General features: G+C 42.0%; 1 protein-coding gene across 1 annotated transcript; it reads left to right on the top strand.

The window, feature by feature from the left end:
* Positions 1-15,017: 15,017 nt before the first annotated feature.
* Positions 15,018-20,728, top strand: LOC309683817 (kelch-like protein 8; the record flags this gene model as incomplete). The annotated part of the gene is made up of 4 exons (XM_082499820.1): positions 15,018-15,233; positions 16,575-17,123; positions 19,694-19,880; positions 20,577-20,728. The coding sequence occupies 4 exons, from the start codon at positions 15,018-15,020 to the stop codon at positions 20,726-20,728; spliced, it is 1,104 nt and encodes a 367-aa protein (XP_082355946.1).
* Between the last annotated feature and the right edge of the window lie 265 nt (positions 20,729-20,993).

Here is a 20,993-nt window from a genome sequence, read left to right as displayed (position 1 = left end):
TCAGTTCCTCACACACCTTCTCAGTGGAAGTCACCTCTTCCCTCTTCTTTAGAGTAAACACTGACAGGAATCACTATGAGACACCACCTTGGAAAATGAGGCCCCCGAATTTCCTACAGAAGGCAAATGGCATGCAGTCTGCAGCAATTCTGCGTGTGCCAACTTTGCACGTGGGCTAGAGCTGAAGCTCACCGCTAGTCCACTGAGGCATAAATAGGAAAAAAGGAAGGGTAGCAACAATACAGCCACTCTCCACACTTCTGGGCAGTTTGGCAAATGTCTGTTGGCATCTCAAAGAATTCTTTTTTTTTTTTTTCCCCCCAACCCATTAGGGAAAGTAATCCTTCAAAGGTGATAATGAACAAACTTCCAGGGATGCTAAAAAGTTCTGAAAATGTTTTCATTTTTTGTTTTGCCTTAAGAATTGTGGATTACAGATGCATTTCTTTTAGAGGTTAAGAGAATAATGCAAGGAAACTCTATCTAGATCTTCAGCATAAAAGAACATTGCAACTACTTAAGTTCAATTTAGGATCAAGGAAGGAAGAGCACTAAAACTTTAAATGAGTCATACTTCTACAAGGATAGACAAAACCAGTTTCCCCAAAACAAGGTTTCAACAAATTGTTAAATAGCCTAGTTAAAGAAAATAAATCTGCTTTAATAATTTTAATGCTTTAATTAGCTCAGGAGTTAATAGATGCCGAGTTTTCATTCGCAGGACCTGTTCATTTGCAGCTTATAGACACACCATCAATCTCCCTGTAAAGCTATTTAAAAAGAGCTCTTTTAGCGAGAAGCAGCACTAAAATTAACATCACTTGCCAAACAACCCCACTGAAAGCACAGGCTGGTCCCTCTCTGCCAGCCAGGTTAAAGATGCATCACCAAGAATGAGCTTGGCATCTCCCCTTTTAAAAGAAGGGCTGCTTCCATTCCAGTGTAGCCAGGTGCTAACTTCGGGGCTCTATTCAAGAATGAAAGCCATCTGGGAAACCCTTGCATGCTCTGTAAAGCTGAATGCTTAATTTGGGCACACAGAGGCACTGGGATTTCAACTTCTAATTAACCAGCACAAACGCTGTTTGTTTTCAGCCAGCTACACTTTGTAATGCAAGCTACTCTAGGCAGCTGAATTTTCAGTCACGTGTGCGTTAAACAGCAAAGAAAACAAGCCCTGTTGTGCAAATGAAACCAAAAACAAAACAAAAAAGAAGGGACGCATGAGTTCGAGGGAAAGATGTAGAGGAAGTTCTTGGGCAAATCTTGCTTAATTCCATTTGGGACGTAAACCTAAACCACCCTGTTCCTCCTGCTTCAACTGCCGTCGTCGATTGTGGGTATGCATGTCCCTGGGTACACGAGTGCTGGCTCTGAAGTACCCAGAAGGACGCCGAGCAGAGAGGGGATGTTGGCTAAGGACAGAGCTATGTACCATGCCATATTTACAATTCTGGACCTTTGGGCTAAGAAAGGAGTATTTTCAGATTCTTGTTTACAGTGAAAGCCTCTTCTCTCTCTGCCACCTGGAAAACTGCCTACAGTTCTAGGGGGATTTTTACAAGCAGCTGAGAACAGTTGAAATAAAGATGATGGTTGTAGGGTAGCTGAGGAGGAAGGCAGAGCCTGCTGCAGTTGAAACTAGTATTTTTAATACTGCAGTGAAAATTGCCAGAAATTGTTCAGGAGGAGCAAGCTGGGGTGGAAGAAGGAGGAGTAAAATAAAGAATGGATTAAGGGAGTAGCTGATTGCTCCCAGTGAGGGCGGGCTCCTCTGCATGATGCTGGAACAGTATAAAAAGGGTTGTTTTACAGATCTTACAGAGATTGAATGCAAAATTCTACAATCTCAAACAAGATGGAGAGATGCTCTTCCTCTTAGTTGTGACTAGCCCAGTTTGGGGTTTTTTTAATTAAATTGTTCACGATAAGGAAAACAAATGGAGTAAGCTTTGTGGTCTGTAGTTTGCAGCCTTCCATGGAACATGAGATCTTTATATATCACATGGACTGATAAGCATTTAATGGTTCAGCAATTGCCTTGCCCAGGGACGCCTTAGCTTTCCAGACATGGAAAGATTTCTATTTGTTACTCAGGGCTATCAATGCTGCCAATTTGGCCAGGTTAATCCTGAAAGACTAATGTCAGCCCACACAAAACTACCTTCAAGCAATTTCTGTAATTAACCTAATTAATAGATAATTATTAACCTAATTAATTATTAACCTACAAGGAAAGTACCAAGTTATTTTATCCACCAACTTAAAATTTTCTATTGGACCGATTCATTTGTTAGTTGGCACTCCTTCCTAGCCTTGTAAAACTTTTGCAGTGATTACGCATAAACATCTTAGACTGAGACTCAAATTCTAAGAAGCTTTCTTCTGAAAGAAAACGTAACATGATAGGGAAAAGAATAACTAGATAAAGAGAAGTAGAAATATATAAATACTATTTAAAAAAGCTCTAGAAACTTCATCTTCACCCCACTTTGCAACAGGCTAACATTCTTAGAATATAAATAGAGGTTTTTAGAAAGTCAACATTTAAGTTTTTGCCTGTTTGTTTGCTTTTAAAAATGAAAACAGAATTAAGACAACACTTTTTAGAAAACTTTTCCTTGCACAATTGCAGAAAGTTCTATCATACAATTGCTTTAAAATTTCACCCCTAGTTTTCAGAGTTTTGGTAGCTGTAGCTTTACGAGCCCCCACAAGCTTCAAAATTATATGCAGAACAGATCAGATTCATTTTGTATCCCTTATCATTTATGTCAGTTTAATAAATTATTAGTAGTTTGAATAGCACTAAGTGTGACAAGATATTATGTAGCCACAGCTGCATAATATTAAATAATATTAAAAGAGAAAAAAACCTTAAATCAGGTACATTAATGGTTGGGTTTCTTTTCTTCAGCTTTGTTTTGTTTTTAACACAGTCATTATAATCATGAAACAGTAATGTTTCTGTTGGTGAAAATTCCCTGCATTGAAATTTTCTGAGAAAAATCAGACTGGTAAAGCCTTAATCTTCAGAATCATCAAGTAAGCCAAACTGTAATTCATTCCAGGGTCATTTAAATAACTGCACAGTAGAGATGGGAACTGAGTCTGGTTACTTACGATGTTCTCGGCTGAGAAATAGGCAACGTTTTTGAAGGTGCTTCATACTGTTCTGTAAATCAAAAATGAATCAGTTGCTTTTATTTGCCTCACACTAAAGTAGGTATTTTAACCTATGGTCTCTGAGCATCAGATTAGAAAGTCACCTTCTTCCAGAATGCAATTGTTTGCCATTAAGATTATTCATCACTCCAAACAGGGTTTCCTAACGAAATACTGCTTGCTCTCTGTTGAACTGCTGTCTTAGTTTCTAGGTAATGAGTGTATGCAATTTCTTAAGCATTTTCTAAATTCATCACTGTTCAACGTTGAATTAAATTCCTTAATCAATGTAAACATTTGATGTTCACTTCAACGTATAGCACACAACACACAACTATCTGTCAATACACACATTAAGTGCGTTTTCTTTGGATTTCTACTTACTCTGATTCTGTGCTACAGATCCAACATGCTGTGATTCTTAGAAAGAAAGGACAAAGTGCAAATTAAGAATAAAATAAATCAGCTCTCTCTTAATAGCAGCATATTGGTTACGTACTGTAATAAATACTTTGACTAACTTGTCAAAGTATGACGTTGAAGTGTCCAATAGTCTAAGCTGGCCTGACATAGCTTAAGATGGACAGAGAAGTGATACGTGCTACTGCCACCAAAAATGTGTTCCTAGCACATCAGTGGTATGTGCATTTTTGAAGAAATATTAAAAAAAAAATTATAAGAGCTGCCAAACACTTCTGTTTAACACAGTCAGCAAGTATTTTTGTTGGCAATAAAGATGAAATGGTTTTTATGCGGCAACAGAGATGAGATGCTTAAAATGTTTCGGAAAAGCAGTCACATTTCAAGCCCACAATTGTAACAAATGTGTAAGTCATTGAAATATTAATTCATTCATCCCCCTCTGGCTCAAACGTCTTTCAACTCTAAAAATACAAATCTTGCTTAAAAAAATATAAAAGAGGAAAGACAGTTACACTACCATATAGCCCACTCAAAACCAATTACTCAGAAGCACAATCTGATCTAATTCTCAGTAAAATGATACATTGCAAGCAGCTGTTATACAACTCAAGATCCATTGTGCTTTAATTTATCTGACTTCTAAAGATAATATCTCCTAACAGCCTTTATCTATGAAAGAGGGACAAAATCAGATGAAAACCCATGCAAGAGCCGGAAAGAGTTCCTCTAATTTATCAAAAACCCTGGCAAAAAGAGGGTGTTTTACCTTTGTTGGGAATGGAAATTTGGAAGGCTCTGCTGTACTAGGCGTATGAATAGCTGTCAGGGGAGGTGGCCATGAGTGGGTCATTTCCTGGAAAGAGATTGAGAGAAGCGGCTTACAGTATTTTTCGCTGATACACACAGGTGAGCTTTTAAGCTTAAGAGGTTCATACAGATCTTCCCATAAAGTCCTTATTGACCCGATTGTAAAGCTGAGCTGGTACCACAGCAAGAAACCCTCCTTTGATCACAGCAGCCAGACCATGGAGAGGACTTGCTCCTCTTCTGCAAGCATACTCCCATTGCCCAAGTAATAGCAATCTTAGTGAAGCTCGTAGAGAGTTAAGTACATATTGTATTTGCAGGATTAGGCCTCAGTTTTACAGCTATCACAGTTAATAAAGGGAAAAGTAAATAAAACCTGTATGAGTAGTTCTGGGGTTCCTCAAAGCACAGGACTTTCCTGTTCACAGAAGTTCTTATAACCCCTTACAGCAACAACACTCCAAAAGGCTTTTCACATAATGTGAGGACGTCAGCCAGAGAGTGCTGACTGCCAGCCGTTCCCCACGCTATTCTGCCTGGACTATTGGCTTTTGCTCCGACCGACCAAGACATCTTTGACGCAGAGCTCTGGGACGTAGTTTCAAACCAAAGAAAGAGACTGCCCGATGTGCTATGTCTTCAGGAATTCTCCTGCCCTGTTCCCCTGCCCTCACTCTCACCCACCATCACTAACAGGTGAATGAAAGTTAGGAATTATGTTCGTGCGGAACACATCTCATGATGAGCATGCACCACACGCAGTTTGGTCAGGGGCTTAAAAAAAAAAATTATGAGAAACGTGTCAGTACAAAGTGCATCTTTGTACTTTTGGCATGAAATAGACTGAAGCGTGAAAGTCTACTGTGCCATAATTTACAAGTGCCGTTTTTTCAACAAGGCACAAATATGAAAGTTTAGGAGTGTCCCTAGTTTCCTTATCTATTAGGAACAACATGAAATGCAAAGATACATAGGGAATGAAACCACATTGCTACCTTTGGCTCTATAAGAAGGGATTAGAGCAATCTGCAGGGGTTTCTGTGCAAAACTTGGAAGCAGCCTACAACTAACCTGAGTGACTATTTGATGGCACTGTTACCACCCTTGCCTTCTCTTTTCTCCCCTCCCACTGTTCAGCTCATTGCTCGCTTCACTGACTAGCTCTCCAATCTTTCAGTAGATTATAAACTCCTCAATATACTGCACTACACCTCTTCATGCATTTGTCAGTGCTTCCCTGTGGTTGCTACAAAAATAGTGTTATGCGTTGCACACAAGGCAAGAAGACAGGATGTCTTGTGAAACACAAAATGATGCAGTATTTCCAGGAGGAGTACTTGTGCTGCAATACCAACCAGTGCACAGCAGCTAGTGAGCACCTGTGCACAACTACCTTTCAGCTACAACACTGCCTCAAGAACAGCTTCTCGAGAGCAATAAAGGCATCAGGATCTGAAGCAACCTGAAGCAACAGTGAGGGAAGCGAATCACAGAAACCAAACACCTGTTAGGACTCCCGTGTCTCAGAACAGCATTTGACATCAAGGAACTGTCTTCTCAGTATCAGAACGACCAGCCATTTCTTACTTTATTAAAGTGTTTTTTACTGAAGACCTTTATTAAAGGTCCCAGTGCATTTTCACACCCTGCACAGTGAATGGGTGACATGTACTCAGAGCCAGCTACTGGAAGCCTGCACACTGCTCACAGAGCCGACTCTAACACAAAGTTACGGAGACGGTTTTGCATCAGAGCTGCCTTAGCTTTGCACGAATGGACTATAATTACAGTGAAGAAGAAACAGTGCAGCAGCAGTGCCCTGCGCAGGCAGGTGGGACGGATGCAGGTGCGTGCTCCTGTTCAGGGCCATGCTGCTGGGGCTGGCAGTATGGACAGCAGGCAGCATGTCCAGCCCCTTTGGAGGAAACACACTCAATAATGGCAACCCCCTGACTCGACAAAGGAGCAGCTCTGGCTGTTTCAGATGACTTGTCAGTCTTGCTCTTGAACTGCACCACACTGCATTACACTTACATACTGATAGGAAGACCATTATTGGTCTTCCAACTCCACCTGTATCTGAAGCTTTTATCTTTACTGCTCCACGGCATATCCCAAAATACACCACTTTTAGTGACTACAACATCCACTGACAGAACAGAAACAGAATGACATTCTTTCCCCACATGCTAGTTTAATGCATGCAAAATATAAGCAACCACAGAGACTGATTATTTAAGAGCACCTACCTTCAAAATTTCTTCAATGGAGTGGACATCACTGGGGAAGGTTTGCTACAACAAAAAAAGAGGGAAGCAGCATGAGTTTGTTTTGTTTTTACCAACTGACATGAGACACAGATGCACTCATTAAACACTGGCTTACCAACAGTTCTATAAATTTCATGAAAGCCCATTAATAATAAAATCCTAGTAAGAATTAAAGGCCCCATCAGAAGGCCAGTTAATAATGCACTTCTACAAAGCCTGTTCTTTTCAAGTCTTTAGTAGAAGATACATTCTAAGAAAGATTAGAAAGAAGGAAAGTGAAACAGCTCATTCAACAGTGGTGCTCGTTCAGCTGGCAGGATTCCTCTTGTTTCATGGCTCACGTTCTTCTACGAACTCATGTGCTTTCAGCAGAAAAAGAAGCCAGTACAAAGCCCTAAGCTTGGAGAGGGCAAAGCAGAGGTGGTTTTAAGTGGAGGAATCACACACCAGACCCTTGAATGCCAGCTCTTGGGCTCGTGGGAACATCAACTGATATTAAAAAATAGAAAAGCATACAATTGTAACTTGCGCAGTTCAGAACAAAACCTTGAACGTACTGCTGAGTAGGAACAACATGGTGATTTCTGGAAAAGTCTGCAGATGACCTCGATCAAGGGACTGCCCCTGTACTTCCCCCACCCGTTTCACTGGAGCCCAGGCAGTGACCACCACATACGTGCCCACCTGGCATGGGCCAGGACTCCCGAGCGCAAGTGTGATGAGGACCTCTGAAAGGAGGCCATCTCTTTGCTGGTGCCCTGGCACTCCAGCAGTGCCACCTGAAGGGAACCAGGCAACAGCCATAGCAGCGCCCACAGCTGCCTTCAACCAGGCTCCCGAGCCCAGGCACAACAAAGCTCTGGGGAAGAGCACAAAACGAAGGCAATGCTGGTATTTGCCAGTTATATAACAAACAGCAGACATTGCAGCCTGTGCAAACACATAAATCTGCTTTTAATGTATCAGCAAAACCACTGAGCGGCTCCTGGCAGGACACCCTCCTGCACACGTGCGACACCACGCATCAGCAGTGTGGGTACCGCTGGGCAAGGCGCAGGGGCTGGGACAAGCACAGTGAACGCCTCCTGCTCCTCAGGCACGTGGGGACGAGAGTAACTGCACAGCCAGGGCGAGCGGCGATGCCCCCTGACAGAACCCACCTGCCCCATGCCCAGGCTGTGCCTGGTGGGAGAGGACGCAGCAGCAGGGCCCTCCTTCCCATGCCCCTGGCAGAATTAGGTGCTGGGGATGCTCTGCAGCAGGACCTGCACTGTTTCCACGCACTGACTCGCCACCTGGCCACAGGGAACACCACTTCACTTCGATGGATCGGCTTATCTACTAGCAACGCATGTGTTTTGAAAGCACATGTCGTTTACACATCCTTTCCCAACCATTCCTATCAAAGGAAATCGGAATGAAAAATAACCAAAGGGCTGAGTAGTTAAAATGAGCAAAGTGCATCCAAGACCAGCTTCTTGCCTATAAACAAGAGATTCAATGGAAATGTTCAGCAATCAGCATAACCGCTGAAAAGGGAAAGGCCACTGAGACGATCCTTGTGTTAAAGGAAGAGGGTAGCGAGCTACAGTGCCCCATCAGAGGGATCTTCCCCAGATCAAGGTAAACAGCAGAGCAAGCAAACACTTCAATCAAGTCAAAAAGTGTCATCCTTCACACTCTCACAGAAAGGTCACTCATCTGTTTCCCATATGCTGCACTATTTGCATTGGAGGGACGAGAGCAGGTGAGGAATCTTCTCTTTTCCCTGCAACCTCATTTGTCTATGTCTACAAAAGGCTCTCATTGAGGCAGCGCTCATTTGACAAAGATTTGACTTCTCTTCAGAAAATCATGCACGGATAGCTGCATCTGACCTTACTCACCTCGAGACAAACAGAAGCTGAGGCACGGCCAGATAAGTCACACGAATGAAGGCAAGGGGCTGGGATCTTGCTTGCAGAAGCACCCCACAGCAGGCAGGAGGAGGGGAAAGGGAGAGCAAACAGCAGGGAACTTCTACCACACAGCAAGACATCGGGAAGCTTCAGAACTCACAGTGCCAAAACGCAATCTCTCTTTTCCCCTTTTTCTTCCCAGCAAGCTTAACTTGATAGCTCAAACACCTAATTTACTTCTTAATTTAATAAGTGGTGAACAGCAGGCACAGAAAAGCAGCGTTCAACCAGCAGATTACTGCAGAAAGCTGCTGCGATATCCCATGAGAGCACCACAGTAAAAAACCTTCCCACAAAACATAACGAATCAAGATCCCACCTGGACAAAGTATTCAAAAACCTCTCTCTACAATGGATCAATTGCAACAAATCAAAATCCGTTTGCTTCTCCCATTCCAGAAACTTGAGTTTTATAAAGTGATAACTGATGACAAAAGTGGAATTCAATTAACTTGCGAATCAGAGAATATCTGCAACAGCCAGTTTGGACCTCTCTTATCCTTGCCAAACAACTCACAGCCCTTCCTCAAGTTCTTTCAGATAAGCCTGAAGAGGCTTTGAAATTGATACAGGTTTACATACAATGAGTATTCATAGTGCAATTGCCAGGAGGATTTATCATAAGCCCGAAGGGCACTGTTCAGTGACTGTCTGCTGTTCTTCACAGGTCCGGTGGCTTAGCAGAAACCACTTTCTTCTTCGCAGCACAAAATTTAAAGGAAAGCAAACGCACGACTGCACAAGTACTGCAGAAGTCTGCAGCGGCAGCACAAGGACCTCTATTGTTTTTAAAGGACACAAGTATCCCCAAAATACGTGCAGCTCTGGAGGTACAGAACATAAGGTTTACTTTTGTCAGGATTGCTTTCAGCTTTGCCCAGCAGTTTATTCCCACAGCCACTGAGTTAGGACACGCTAGGAAGCCCATGCCCCTACTAGAGTCTCTCCCTGAAGAGGACAGGTTTTCAGGCATCTTTAGTCTCTGTTCTGCCATCCTGCGGCACCCTAAGACTGAAAAACTGAATGACGCTTTCACCAGCAGGAAAGTGTGCAATAGGCAAACAAAACTGCTGCCCACAAATGGACTTGCAACACCCATATCAAATACACGGTGAAACGTTTGCTCGAGAGATTAAAATCACAGACTGTTCAGGACACGCACAGAAAATTTCTTTTCAGTGCCAAAACCACAACAAAACTGGTCAGGGCCATTTGACTGCACCAGGGAGCCCTCCTGTCTCTTGGGTAGGTGTGCAACTGTCATTTCTACCGTAAGTTGCCACTGCAGCCCATCAGTCCTTGTGCCCCAAACCCGCTGGCCCTGGAGAGGACGGGCGTGCACCCTTTCACTCTGTCCCAGCTGCAGTGACTCTTACAAAGCTAACCGTCCAGCGCCTGAAGGAGTTGGGCTTTTCTGCACCCTGAGTAATGTTTTGCCCCCCTCCTCCTTTTTTTTTTTTTTTTTCCCTACAAGTCACATGTCAGCTGTATTTCAGCCTGTAAACTACCATTAAACCACAACTGCCACCCAGCAGCAAGGGCTGTCCTTGCCACTTTGAAGAGAAGAGTTTAAGGAGAAATACAACGTTGGTCAAAGAAGAAGAGTTAAAAAGCCATAAAGCCAAAGAAATACTGAAACGAGATCAGCTCCACTGAGGACTGTGGGCATAGAAGATCAAATATTACATGTTGCTGTCTATCCCCGCTAGCAGTTTGACAGCCTTTACAGGGAACAGTACATCGTACTCCCCACAGACAACTCGATTTAAGCCCTGTGCATATTTGCTGGCTGACACTGACATCTGCACAATCTCCAGCTAGGATTTCCTCATGCCACCTTCATACTCACTGTCGGTTTGGGAATGATGCAGATGCCTCCAAGTGCCACTCACAAAACGTTTTGACGGCCAAGGCCAAGCGCAATCACGGGACATCCAGAACCGTTGAGTCCCTGGGTTTTTGTTTTCGTTTTGCTTTTTAATGCCAACATTCCTACCCAAACTGATGCTGCGCTTCAATAACAGGTCTGCAGGGCAGCATGCTTCTCCATTTACCATCTCCTCTAGCAGAAGCACCACCAGAGCCAGCCGCACATGTCCAGCTGCAAGCAGGTACTCACATCTGACCTAAGACTCCAGCCCAGTTCCTCCACTGATGCAGGCCCACAGACTCCGGAGAGGCTAAATAAATGGATGTAACTTGGAAAGAAATCTCGTTCAGAAAGACAGAAAACTACTTTAAGACAGCAGGCTGAAGAAACTGCCGCCTTTGTAATTTGCAGCGCTTATCCACAAAAATCCGAGGGAACAGCTAGACACAGACCTTAACATGGTTCATGCCCGTTACATGACCAATAATTTAAGGGGCAAATTGAAAATTATTCTCAAACAATAACTTATGATGGGAGCAGAATCTGGACTGATGAATTTCCATAATAAGTTTTGCAAGGCTAATTTAACAGATGACTTCCTTACTTGCAAGCTTAAAAAGCAAAGAGAAGGGGTTTAAAAAGGTCATAAAGACTTTTTTCAGGTATCTTTTTGATGAGGATTCACGACTTAATTGGCATAACAGATGTTTCACAATGTCAAGGATAAGTTTGGTTTTAAGGTTTTTGGGCCAAAAAGCTAGATAAACAAAGTCAAAGCCATTAAATAAATTTTGACTACAGAAAAACGCAGAGACTACTCTTAATAAGACTTCTAAGCCTCTCAGTCACTAAAGAACAAGCAACATGCTCTTAAAACGGTGAGACGCTGCCACATTCTCTCCTTTTTATAATTTTTGCAATAGATATGTTTTTCCAGTTCACCAACCCGCACAACTGGATCATGAAGGCCAAGTAATGTTTTTGCAAAGACCTATCATCTCAAAGTTAAGACAGTGCTACAAGGCAATATGCCTGAAGTACTCTTAGGTACAACTGAAGTTGTCTGAAAAGGACTTCACTCAAACCTTTTTGTTCAATGTAACTTCAACGTAACAGCTCAGACCAGCATGACCTAAATCCCACATCCACCCTCTCCCCACCTTGCTAGTTGCACAAAAAAAAATCACCCACTTCCTTTTTCCTCACTACTAATGACCTCAGCCAAGAAGAAATCTCTACCTGCGGAAGCTTAAATAAAAAAAAGAAAAAAAGATGTACCATATATTTTGAGGTTTTTTTGGGGGGGAGCTGTTTTATTTTGATTCAGGGTTTTTTTGACAAAGAAGTTGTGTGCTTCCATTTAACATCTACTGTAGGTACAACACTTTGGAAACCTCTGATAATGCAAGTGCATTGCCCAGATAATGAAGTGGGGAAGGACACACAATTCAGAGTCATTTCAGGCAGCACTGCTATACTCATCTTCCTCCTGGGAAAATGCAGTTGAGGAAGTTACTTCAGAGAGATTAATTGATGAATTCCTACAGATTCCAGCAAATCTGAAGTGACTCTTATACTGCACCTGATACTTGCATAACTTGAAAATAATAATTTTTAAAACTTTATGAACGGGGTATTTTAGATTTTCAAAAAGACACAAAGAAAACCTCCAATGCAATCAAAGTATGTTTTGCTACCAGCAAGTTTCATTTTCCCTAGAAAGCACACAAATAGGCAAGATTGTGTCATGATACTCCATGCATGCACGAACCTAGTTCCAGGCACTGTTTTTGCCTCAGTACTCTGAACTACAGATCGGGGTTTTTTTAATTGCTTGTAGCTAAAAGATTAGAAACAAAAGAAAGCGATGACTTGGTTTTGAAAAAACTGCTTAAAAGCAGTTATGTTTGAATTTTGTGTTATTGCTCAGTTGATTTAAAACACACACAAAAAGTCACCCCAACAGCACTGATTTATCTTAAGACTTATTGTGTGGGTTTTGTGTTGGTGTTTACAATGGCATACCCAGAATAGGTAAAACATACACCATCAGCCTCTTTCACGTTGAGACACAGAATAGTTTTGGAAAGCGTATGTGCAGTTGCACTTAAAGTACAAGGATAAATGTAGCATGTATGCCAGGTGGAAAACCTTACGACTTGGGAGCTGCAAACTATCATTTAGTAGTCAGTGGCAGTTCTATCTGTAAGCAGCATTTCTACTCGGCTGTAAAAATACCGTTAAGTGTGAGTAGCTAGGGAGCGGTGAAGTGAGACTGTCAGTTAAGGACCAAAACAAGCAAGAGTTCCCTGGAAGTGTAGGCTAAAGATGCTATATCTGACCTCTGAATGAATAATACATGGTGCTTTTCAAAACCCTTGTACAGCATTTCAACCTTTCTCATTTTTCCTCTTGCTTTTTTATGTTCACTTTTGTAACTTAAGTAGGTTGTCTCGGAAGCTTATATCTCAATGATAATAGTGACTTCTTCAAAGGGAATGTTAAACAAAGCAAAGGTGGTGAATACCAGTAGTTGAGGATTAATTTGAAGTTAAGAGAACCAAAATATCAAGATTTTTCCCCCTAACTATAAAACATCTTAGTATAGGAATTTGTCAAATCTGGCATAGTAGAAATTAAGTTTTCAGCAGGAAAAGGTATTCCTTCTTATAAACTATGTAAATATCCTGTGATCCGTAATATCTGTGAACTAGTTTGTGATTTTGGAATAAGTAAGATCTTTCTCTTAGGTATCTTTTAAAGGAAGAATACTTACCTTGCTTACAGCACCATCAGTGAATATTCTAGGCACGTGTGATATTACTTTAACCTGCCTGGCCCAGTGCTGCCAACAGCCTTGTCACTGCACAGGACGAGGAGCTGGCAACAACCCTGTGACCTACAGCAGAAATGAGTATGACTTCCTGCTTTTTCTCCAGTACCGATGCCTGAGGAGTTCTAAATTTAGCATGGACGCTTTCCAAATATCCCAGAAGAAAGTCAAGTCTGCTCCTAGACATGCGACTTACATTTTTATTGTAGAATAATTTTTTTGTTACTTCAGCCAGTCCACTTCCTCCAACACCAGAGTCCATGAGCAGAAATCACTGAACTACAGCAATCATCAACTCTTAGCATAAAACAAAGAATGAATGCATAATAAATTAACCAGAAAACATGAAAACCAAAGTTTCGTAGCCAGCGTAAGAGAGGAACACGCTACTAAATACCGTCTCCAGAGACTTTGTCTTAAAACCTTACAAATCCATTTGCTTTCCTTGCCAAAATCTAACAGAACTCCTGCTTGTAAGCTAGATCAGTAACTCCATGCTTTCAAACAGTATTTCATTTTTTCTTGTGGACTTCATAATCTTCTACAAAACGTGTGGATGCATGGCCTAAATCTCACTGAGGTGGCTTTCATGAGTTCTAGGCACACAGAGCTGAAACTTAAAATATGCTACTGAACTGGAAAAATATTTGCTCTTCCCCTAATGCTTAAGTTTGTTTTTTGGTTTTTTTTCCAAATAAAAAGCTGGACTTAAATCTTAACCTAACTGAAGCTCACAGTAGCAGGAAGAGTGAAATACTCGAGTGACAGAAGCAGAAAAAAACCTTCTCCCCATTGTCTGTGGTATCCCTGATTTGTCTTTCAGCCCTGGGAAAGCTATGATGTTAGTATGGCTACAATTCCTTTAGTCCGAGCTGTATAAAACTTAGACACCTTAAATATCTTCAGCTAAGCTGGGTAAACAGTATAAAATAAAAGCTAGCAAGCAGGAGCAAACTTGCTCCTCATTGTCATGCTTTAATTATCAATCTGTTGGATTAATAAGGTTGCTAGATAAAAGGAAATAATTTTCATTCCAAGATTTTTCTGTAAGTGTAAATTCTTGTTCTCTAATTGTGTAGAAGCTTTTTATATTTTGCTTACATTTGCATAAATGCATAAAACACTTAAGGATTGCTTTAGCTTTTTAAGAGACCGAGGAAAGCTGAGTAATAAGTATGTACAAAATACCCATCGGGGTCAGATCAATAGTTTGTCTATGGCAGCAGTGATGAGAGATGCTATTTAAGGACCAAAGAAACACGGTTGTGTGTGGGCCGTGTCGCTTTTGTTCCTCTGCCATCCACAGCAGTGAGATCAGGAATGTTGGAGGATACATCCTTGCCTTTTCTTTTTCTTGTCTTTTTTTCAAGAAGCGTGGGCAACAAGTTCACAAACAATGGCTTTTCCTAAAGGTACCTGCGTAGGGTTCTTGACTGTGGGTCTTTTTTCCCTGCTTTCTCCTCCCACCTTCCCCAAGTAAGGTTATAGGTAGTATTTATAACATGTAACCAAATTGTTAGGTACTACCAGTACCTAATGTCTCATCATTTTTTGTGTTGGGTTTTGTTTTTTTTTTCCGAACAGGAACATGAACAGAATTTAACTGCATTTTAGGATTTGACTCCTGATGGGCTGGATTTTGTCTTGGCATGAATTTTTGAAGATGGACACAGTGCAAGAAGAAACAGCCAATGGCTTCAGAATCCATGGTTCCAGAGCAGGCAAAACAACATCTGATAAAGGGAAAAAGGCGGCAGCAACAGCAGCAGCAGCAGCAGCCTAGGTCTTCCAACAGTGACGGTGAAGATGACATCTTTGTATTTGAAGCAAATGAGGCTTGGAAGGATTTTCACAGCTCTCTCCTTCAGTTCTTTGAAGCTGGAGAGCTCTGCGATGTTACACTAAAGGAGATATTGTCACACATCCATTGCATTTAACAGCCTGAAGATTAAGCTATGAATACGTATGCTGGAGGTGGCTGTGAATTTGGGCAGGGGTAAGGAAAGCATAGAATACCTGTTGGATCTGAAGCATCTCTATCTAGGTGTTTGTATTTTTTTTTTATTTAGGAAGTTTACAACAGAAATGTAAACATTTAAGATGCTAACAGTCCAAGAGAGGACGTGCATGACTTCGACCTCACCCAAATTGCCTTCTAAGCAGGTTCCCACAGTTGATCAGTATGTAACTGTGCAATTTCAGCTCCTTGTAGCCTCGACTTACTGCTCACCAGGCAGGTTACACTTGTGTTGATAACACAGACTTTTAAAAAGGGTAGAGAAATTGTGTGTTGAATCAGAGATAGAAAAAACTCCAAATTATCCTTTATAATTTAATATCCCACCCTTTTTTTATTTTTACATTGCAAGACCGCTCACTTTAACGCCTTCATCTGAAAATGAAGATGTAATTTGAGTCTGCCAGGAGTACCGGTTGCTTAACTCAGCCATCCCTTTGTTAGCGCAGACTGATGAATGACAAAGGCTGTAAGAAAGCACTCCTGTAACGCAAATAAGTAGTGGATTGTTCCTTTACCTTCACTACCTACATTCTCTTAACATAGTTGAATTCTAGAATTTTATAAGTGAAAAGCTTGTTTTGTGCTTTCTGATCGGAATTATGAAAAATACCTCCTCTTTATGGGGAATACTCTATCTTTTGTGGCTGAACAACTTCTAAAAATCTTGAAGTGATTGGTAGCTTTTAATAATCCCTGTAATACCTGTTATTACTGCCGTTTTACATGAATTTGCTGCTAATATAGAGAATTATAAATTCCTCAACATTAGTAAAAGTCCAGAGGTTTAAATTAGGTTGTCTAAAAATGTCGCTTTACAATTTACACCCTCCCCGCCCTGCAAAGTCTCTGAAATACACATAAAAGAAACAAGTGCCTGGCAGTCTCCTCCTGTCTCCAAGATGCATCTAGAAGGTTCCTAAGGATGTTTCATTTAAGAAATAGGACACGCCTCTTAAAGAAAAGCAAGTTCAGTGCATCAGTGCTATTGCTTCTTTGTGTTACGGCCTTGCCCTACTCTGGTGACCAAGTTACAACTCAGACCTGCTTGGGATACATTGATCTGATGTCAGAAGTACAGGGCAGATGGAGTTATTTTGCTTGAACAAAATACAGTAGCTCAATGCATATTGAGTTCAGGATTCTTATTTCGGCTTAACTGTCCGTCCTATCGTAGCCAAAACTGACATTCCAGTGAAAGACTGAGGGTTATTTTCTTCTTTTTTTTCAGGTTGGTCCAAAGCTTATCTCCTGCCACAAACTGGTGCTAGCTTGTGTTATACCTTACTTTAGAGCCATGTTTCTTTCGGAAATGGCTGAAGCCAAGCAGACATTGATTGAGATCAGGGACTTTGATGGTGATGCAATAGAAGACCTGGTGAAGTTTGTGTACTCCTCCCGGATTACTCTGACAGTGGATAACGTCCAGCCTCTCTTGTACGCTGCTTGCATTCTTCAGGTGGAACTGGTAGCAAAGGCGTGCTGTGAATACATGAAGCTGCACTTCCATCCCTCCAACTGCCTGGCAGTCAGGGCATTTGCGGAGAGTCACAACCGCATTGACTTGATGGACATGGCTGATCAGTATGCTTGCGAACACTTTACAGAAGTGGTGGAGTGCGAAGACTTTGTGAGTGTGTCACCACAGCACCTCCATAAACTCCTGTCCTCCAGTGACCTGAATACTGAAAACGAAAAGCAAGTTTACAACGCTGCTATCAAGTGGCTGCTAGCCAATCCACAGCATCATGCGACGTGGCTGGATGAAATACTTGCACAGGTAGGGCAGGCTGAGGCGCCGTGTGCCTGTCTTGTCACTGGTTTTGTTGTCTAATCAACTGTTTGTCCTTGGGTAGATCTCATGATGAAAATTGTTCTCGGCAGTTGGCACCTCCTCTGGTATTCGCAGTTGTGAGTTAACAGTAGAATATCAGGAAGAAGTCATATTCTTCAGTTTCTCTTGTGAGATGAGTACTCACTACATGCTCGTGGCTGGGGAGTGGGGAGCCAACAAAAAGCTGCATCTGTGTTAGAGCAGAAAATTCTTAGATTTACACATAGTAGAGTACATAAAGCCATCACTTCACTTGGTTTGATACTACTACAGCCTGAAACACTCACTTCCCTTGCTGGTAAGTGTTTGTACTTAAGAAAAGAGAGCAAAGCTGTTGAGGAGCTTTTTACGTGTCTAGGAGAGTAAAACTGTAACGGAGATGTGTCATATCAAGTTGTGCTACTTCTAGAATGTTCCTATATTTAATTAACAAAAGACCAAGACATGTTAGCCCTATAAGCAGGCTAGGAAACATATGCTAGACCATTTAATGCTCACTAGGCTAGCACTGCTGGTTACCTGTAGGAGTTAGCAGTTTAATGATCTAGACTTGATGAGAGTCCACTGCTTCTGAAAGAAACACATACGGGTATCAAAAGGTCACTTAGCTGAACTTGTTTAAACACCCATCGGACCTCCTCCTGTCAAAGCGTTAGGTACGTCAGTTATTCAAGCTCCGTATGCGTTGATTATGGGAATTTAAAATACAGTATTTGAGACAGGTATAGAGAACCTGTGCTGGGGAGGAGGGTGGTACATGCTGTGCACTGCAAAATGCCCTGTGAATCTTAGCAGGTAGGATCAACTGTGCCATTTCAGTTGTCACTGAACTCCAGCTTGAATGTTTTGCATTCAGCAGAAGTGCTAATATTGGCATCATGTGAGTAAAGAGAGGTCCACTAGAATACTGCTGTCATTGTCTTCATGCATCATTTTTCACCTTTCCTGGTAAAAGATCACAACTGTTTATTAACTGTCTTCCCAAAACTTTCAGTTTCATCTAGACTAGCATGATGGTTTTGGTAGAAAAATTCCTTCTTTAGTACACTATAATTAAATTTATAGGCAATATAATTTGAGATTTAAAAAAACCTTCATTATTACCCAGGTGTACAAGTAGGTGAGATTAACATCTTTGTTTTATTCATGGTAACCAGTCTAGAATGAAACAATGAAAAAGTAAACCCCTTCCTGTAAATATGGGTTATTTGCCAGAGTATACGGAGCCATCAGGTGATTTGGACATTATTGCTAGCAGAAAACATGCCTGGGCTTCGCGATAGTTATTATCCACATCATAATCAGCCTTAGGGGTTGCGCTGTCATCATGAGGTTCTGAATTTGTCAGCCTTGTGCTCTTACCGCATCACTTGCCTCATGAGTCTATGAGCAGGGCTATGGCTGTGCTTTTAATCGGCCAAAACCAAGACAGGCCAAAGTAAAGGAAGAAGTGGGACTGAAAGCAAGCGGGTAAGGAAGAACTGGTAGAAACACTTGCTTACTTCAAGGCAGGGACATGTGTCAGCCATGTAACAGCACCCTTTTGCTGCTCTGAGAAGCACTGGAGATACTGGACTTCACAATTGCTGCTGAGCTAACTGGGAGGCGCCTGACAGCATCGATTCCAAACCTTAGGAAGTCAGATGCTGGTTTGCTTCAGTCCCCCCTGCTAACACCTGTCCCACCTTTGCACCCGATTGTACTTCATATTCCTCACTGTTTCTCTCAAAAGGACAAATGAACGGTTTGCTGAAATAAGTGACTGTGGGGAGGAAGACATTTCAAGGCAGCCTTGGAGAGGCTGACCTTATTTCAGATGTGCCCTGTCGCTGGGGATTGCTCTGGGCAGTGACCACCTATAGCCTTACCCAGAAGGAGCCTTTCTTTCCTCAGCCTGCTCACCAGCTCTCTGCTAGGGAACCACAGGAAGGATTTGGGGAAGGAAACAATTAGCTCTCAACGTTGGGGTTTTTTTAATCCTGTAGTCTGTCAAGTCCACACTAGAGAAAGGTGTTACTGCACTATCAATACCTCCTTAATAGACAGACACTTAGTTCGTGCTGATAGTGTTTCCTCTTTGACTTGCCACCCAAAGAAAATCAGCCATTCTAGCAAAAGCCCTCTTATACTGGCATAGCAATGAGCTGAAAATTCACCCCCTCAGCAGACTAACCTGACACGGGCTATCCTGGTACAGTCACGGATGCTGCCTGCATCACATCAGGCAGGTGCAGTTGCAGTACAGGCAGCGGCACTTCTTCCTCCGCTCAGCCTGGGCCAAGGGGCAGTTCTCCACCGCTGCTTAAATGCAAAGGGTTGTAGCAAACGTTTGTCACTAAAAAGAACTGTTCATATCGCTGTTATTCTGGAAAAAAAGTATGAACGCCTCCCTTTTTAGTGAAGAGCGTGGGGCTGGCAGCTGGCTCAGAAGCTGCCATCTGTTATGCTTGCGTCACTGTAAATGGTGAGACTCAGTCAGTTCAGCCAGTTACTCCAACTGTGTTCATTTCTGTCAGGTACGGCTGCCTCTCTTGCCCATTTGTTTCCTTATGGGTGTTGTGGCAAAGGAAGAGATTGTCAAGCAGAATCTAAAATGTAGGGATTTGCTGGATGAAGCAAGAAACTACCACCTTCACCTGAGCAGCAGGGCAGTGCCAGACTTTGAGTACTCCATTCGCACAACACCAAGGAAGCAGACTGCTGGTAATTAAATGTGTGTCTGATTATCCCATAGGGAGTGGTGTGGAGAAAAGGCGGTGCCTCTGTGCAGGGTTAGGTAGCTTGGTAGAAATGGTTGTTAATGACTTAATGCAAAACTGGGAAAGCCGTTGTGTACCTCTCTGGTAATTAGCTAGTGTGCTGCATTGTCCTAGCAGAACTTTAGCTGTCATTTGCTTTCTTTAAAGCATTATTTATTTATCCTGATTGGCTCTATCTGTATTAAAGCTAGAACTGTTAAGTATCTTGTGACCAGGCAGCATGCTCACAGCTATACCGACAACAGTGGACACTTATCTTTGGGCACGAGAAGGTTGAGCTAACTTTTAAACTCTTTGGCTAACCTACACCAAAAGTGAGTGATGAATATTAGACTGCAAATCCGAATTTTTACGTTTTTATATTTAACAATGTTGATCTCCCTGAGCAAAAAATCACAAAAAGCATATTTAAAATATGCATTTTAAATGCATATTTTTGCATCAGCATAGATAGTTAATTGCCATAACAGCATGCCAAGCAAAGGCAAAATCCAGCACCCAGTTACGCAGGGCAATGACTGTGCCCCCTGAAGTGAAATATGACTTCTCCCGAACTACATAAGTTTCAGTTCACTCTGCTGTACAACTTTATCCCCCATCTTCCTGCTATTTTTATGGAAACCTGTTTTGTCTTCTTCAGGTGTGTTGTTTTGTGTCGGTGGTAGAGGTGGATCTGGTGACCCATTTCGCAGCATTGAATGTTACTCTATCAGTAAGAACAACTGGTTCTTCGGCCCTGAAATGAACAGCAGGAGAAGGCACGTGGGTGTGATCTCTGTGGGAGGTCAGTAATGCTATTCTAAAGGCACTTGTTTGCTCCTTTTGGTGGAATCGGTACTTTTAATAAATAAATCTGTCTTCCAATGGCTTACCTGTTGGATATTCTTCAATTTAGTAAGGCTTCTTCCCCACGAAGGGGTTTGTGATTCTGAAACAATCTGAGAGCATGCTTACTGAAAAGATATTACTGTGAACTGGGAGTTGGGGTGGTTCAGCCTGCAAGAGGCTCTGGGGAGACCTTACTGTAGCTTTTTAATACTTAAAGGGAGCTTGTAAG

This window comes from Vanellus vanellus, assembly GCF_965231255.1.
Source record: "Vanellus vanellus genome assembly, contig: HAP1_SCAFFOLD_434, whole genome shotgun sequence".
In the NCBI taxonomy this organism is placed as follows: Eukaryota; Metazoa; Chordata; class Aves; order Charadriiformes; family Charadriidae; genus Vanellus; species Vanellus vanellus.
The sequence above is the reverse complement of the archived record's forward strand: the minus strand, read 5'-3'. Positions and strand labels throughout refer to the sequence as shown.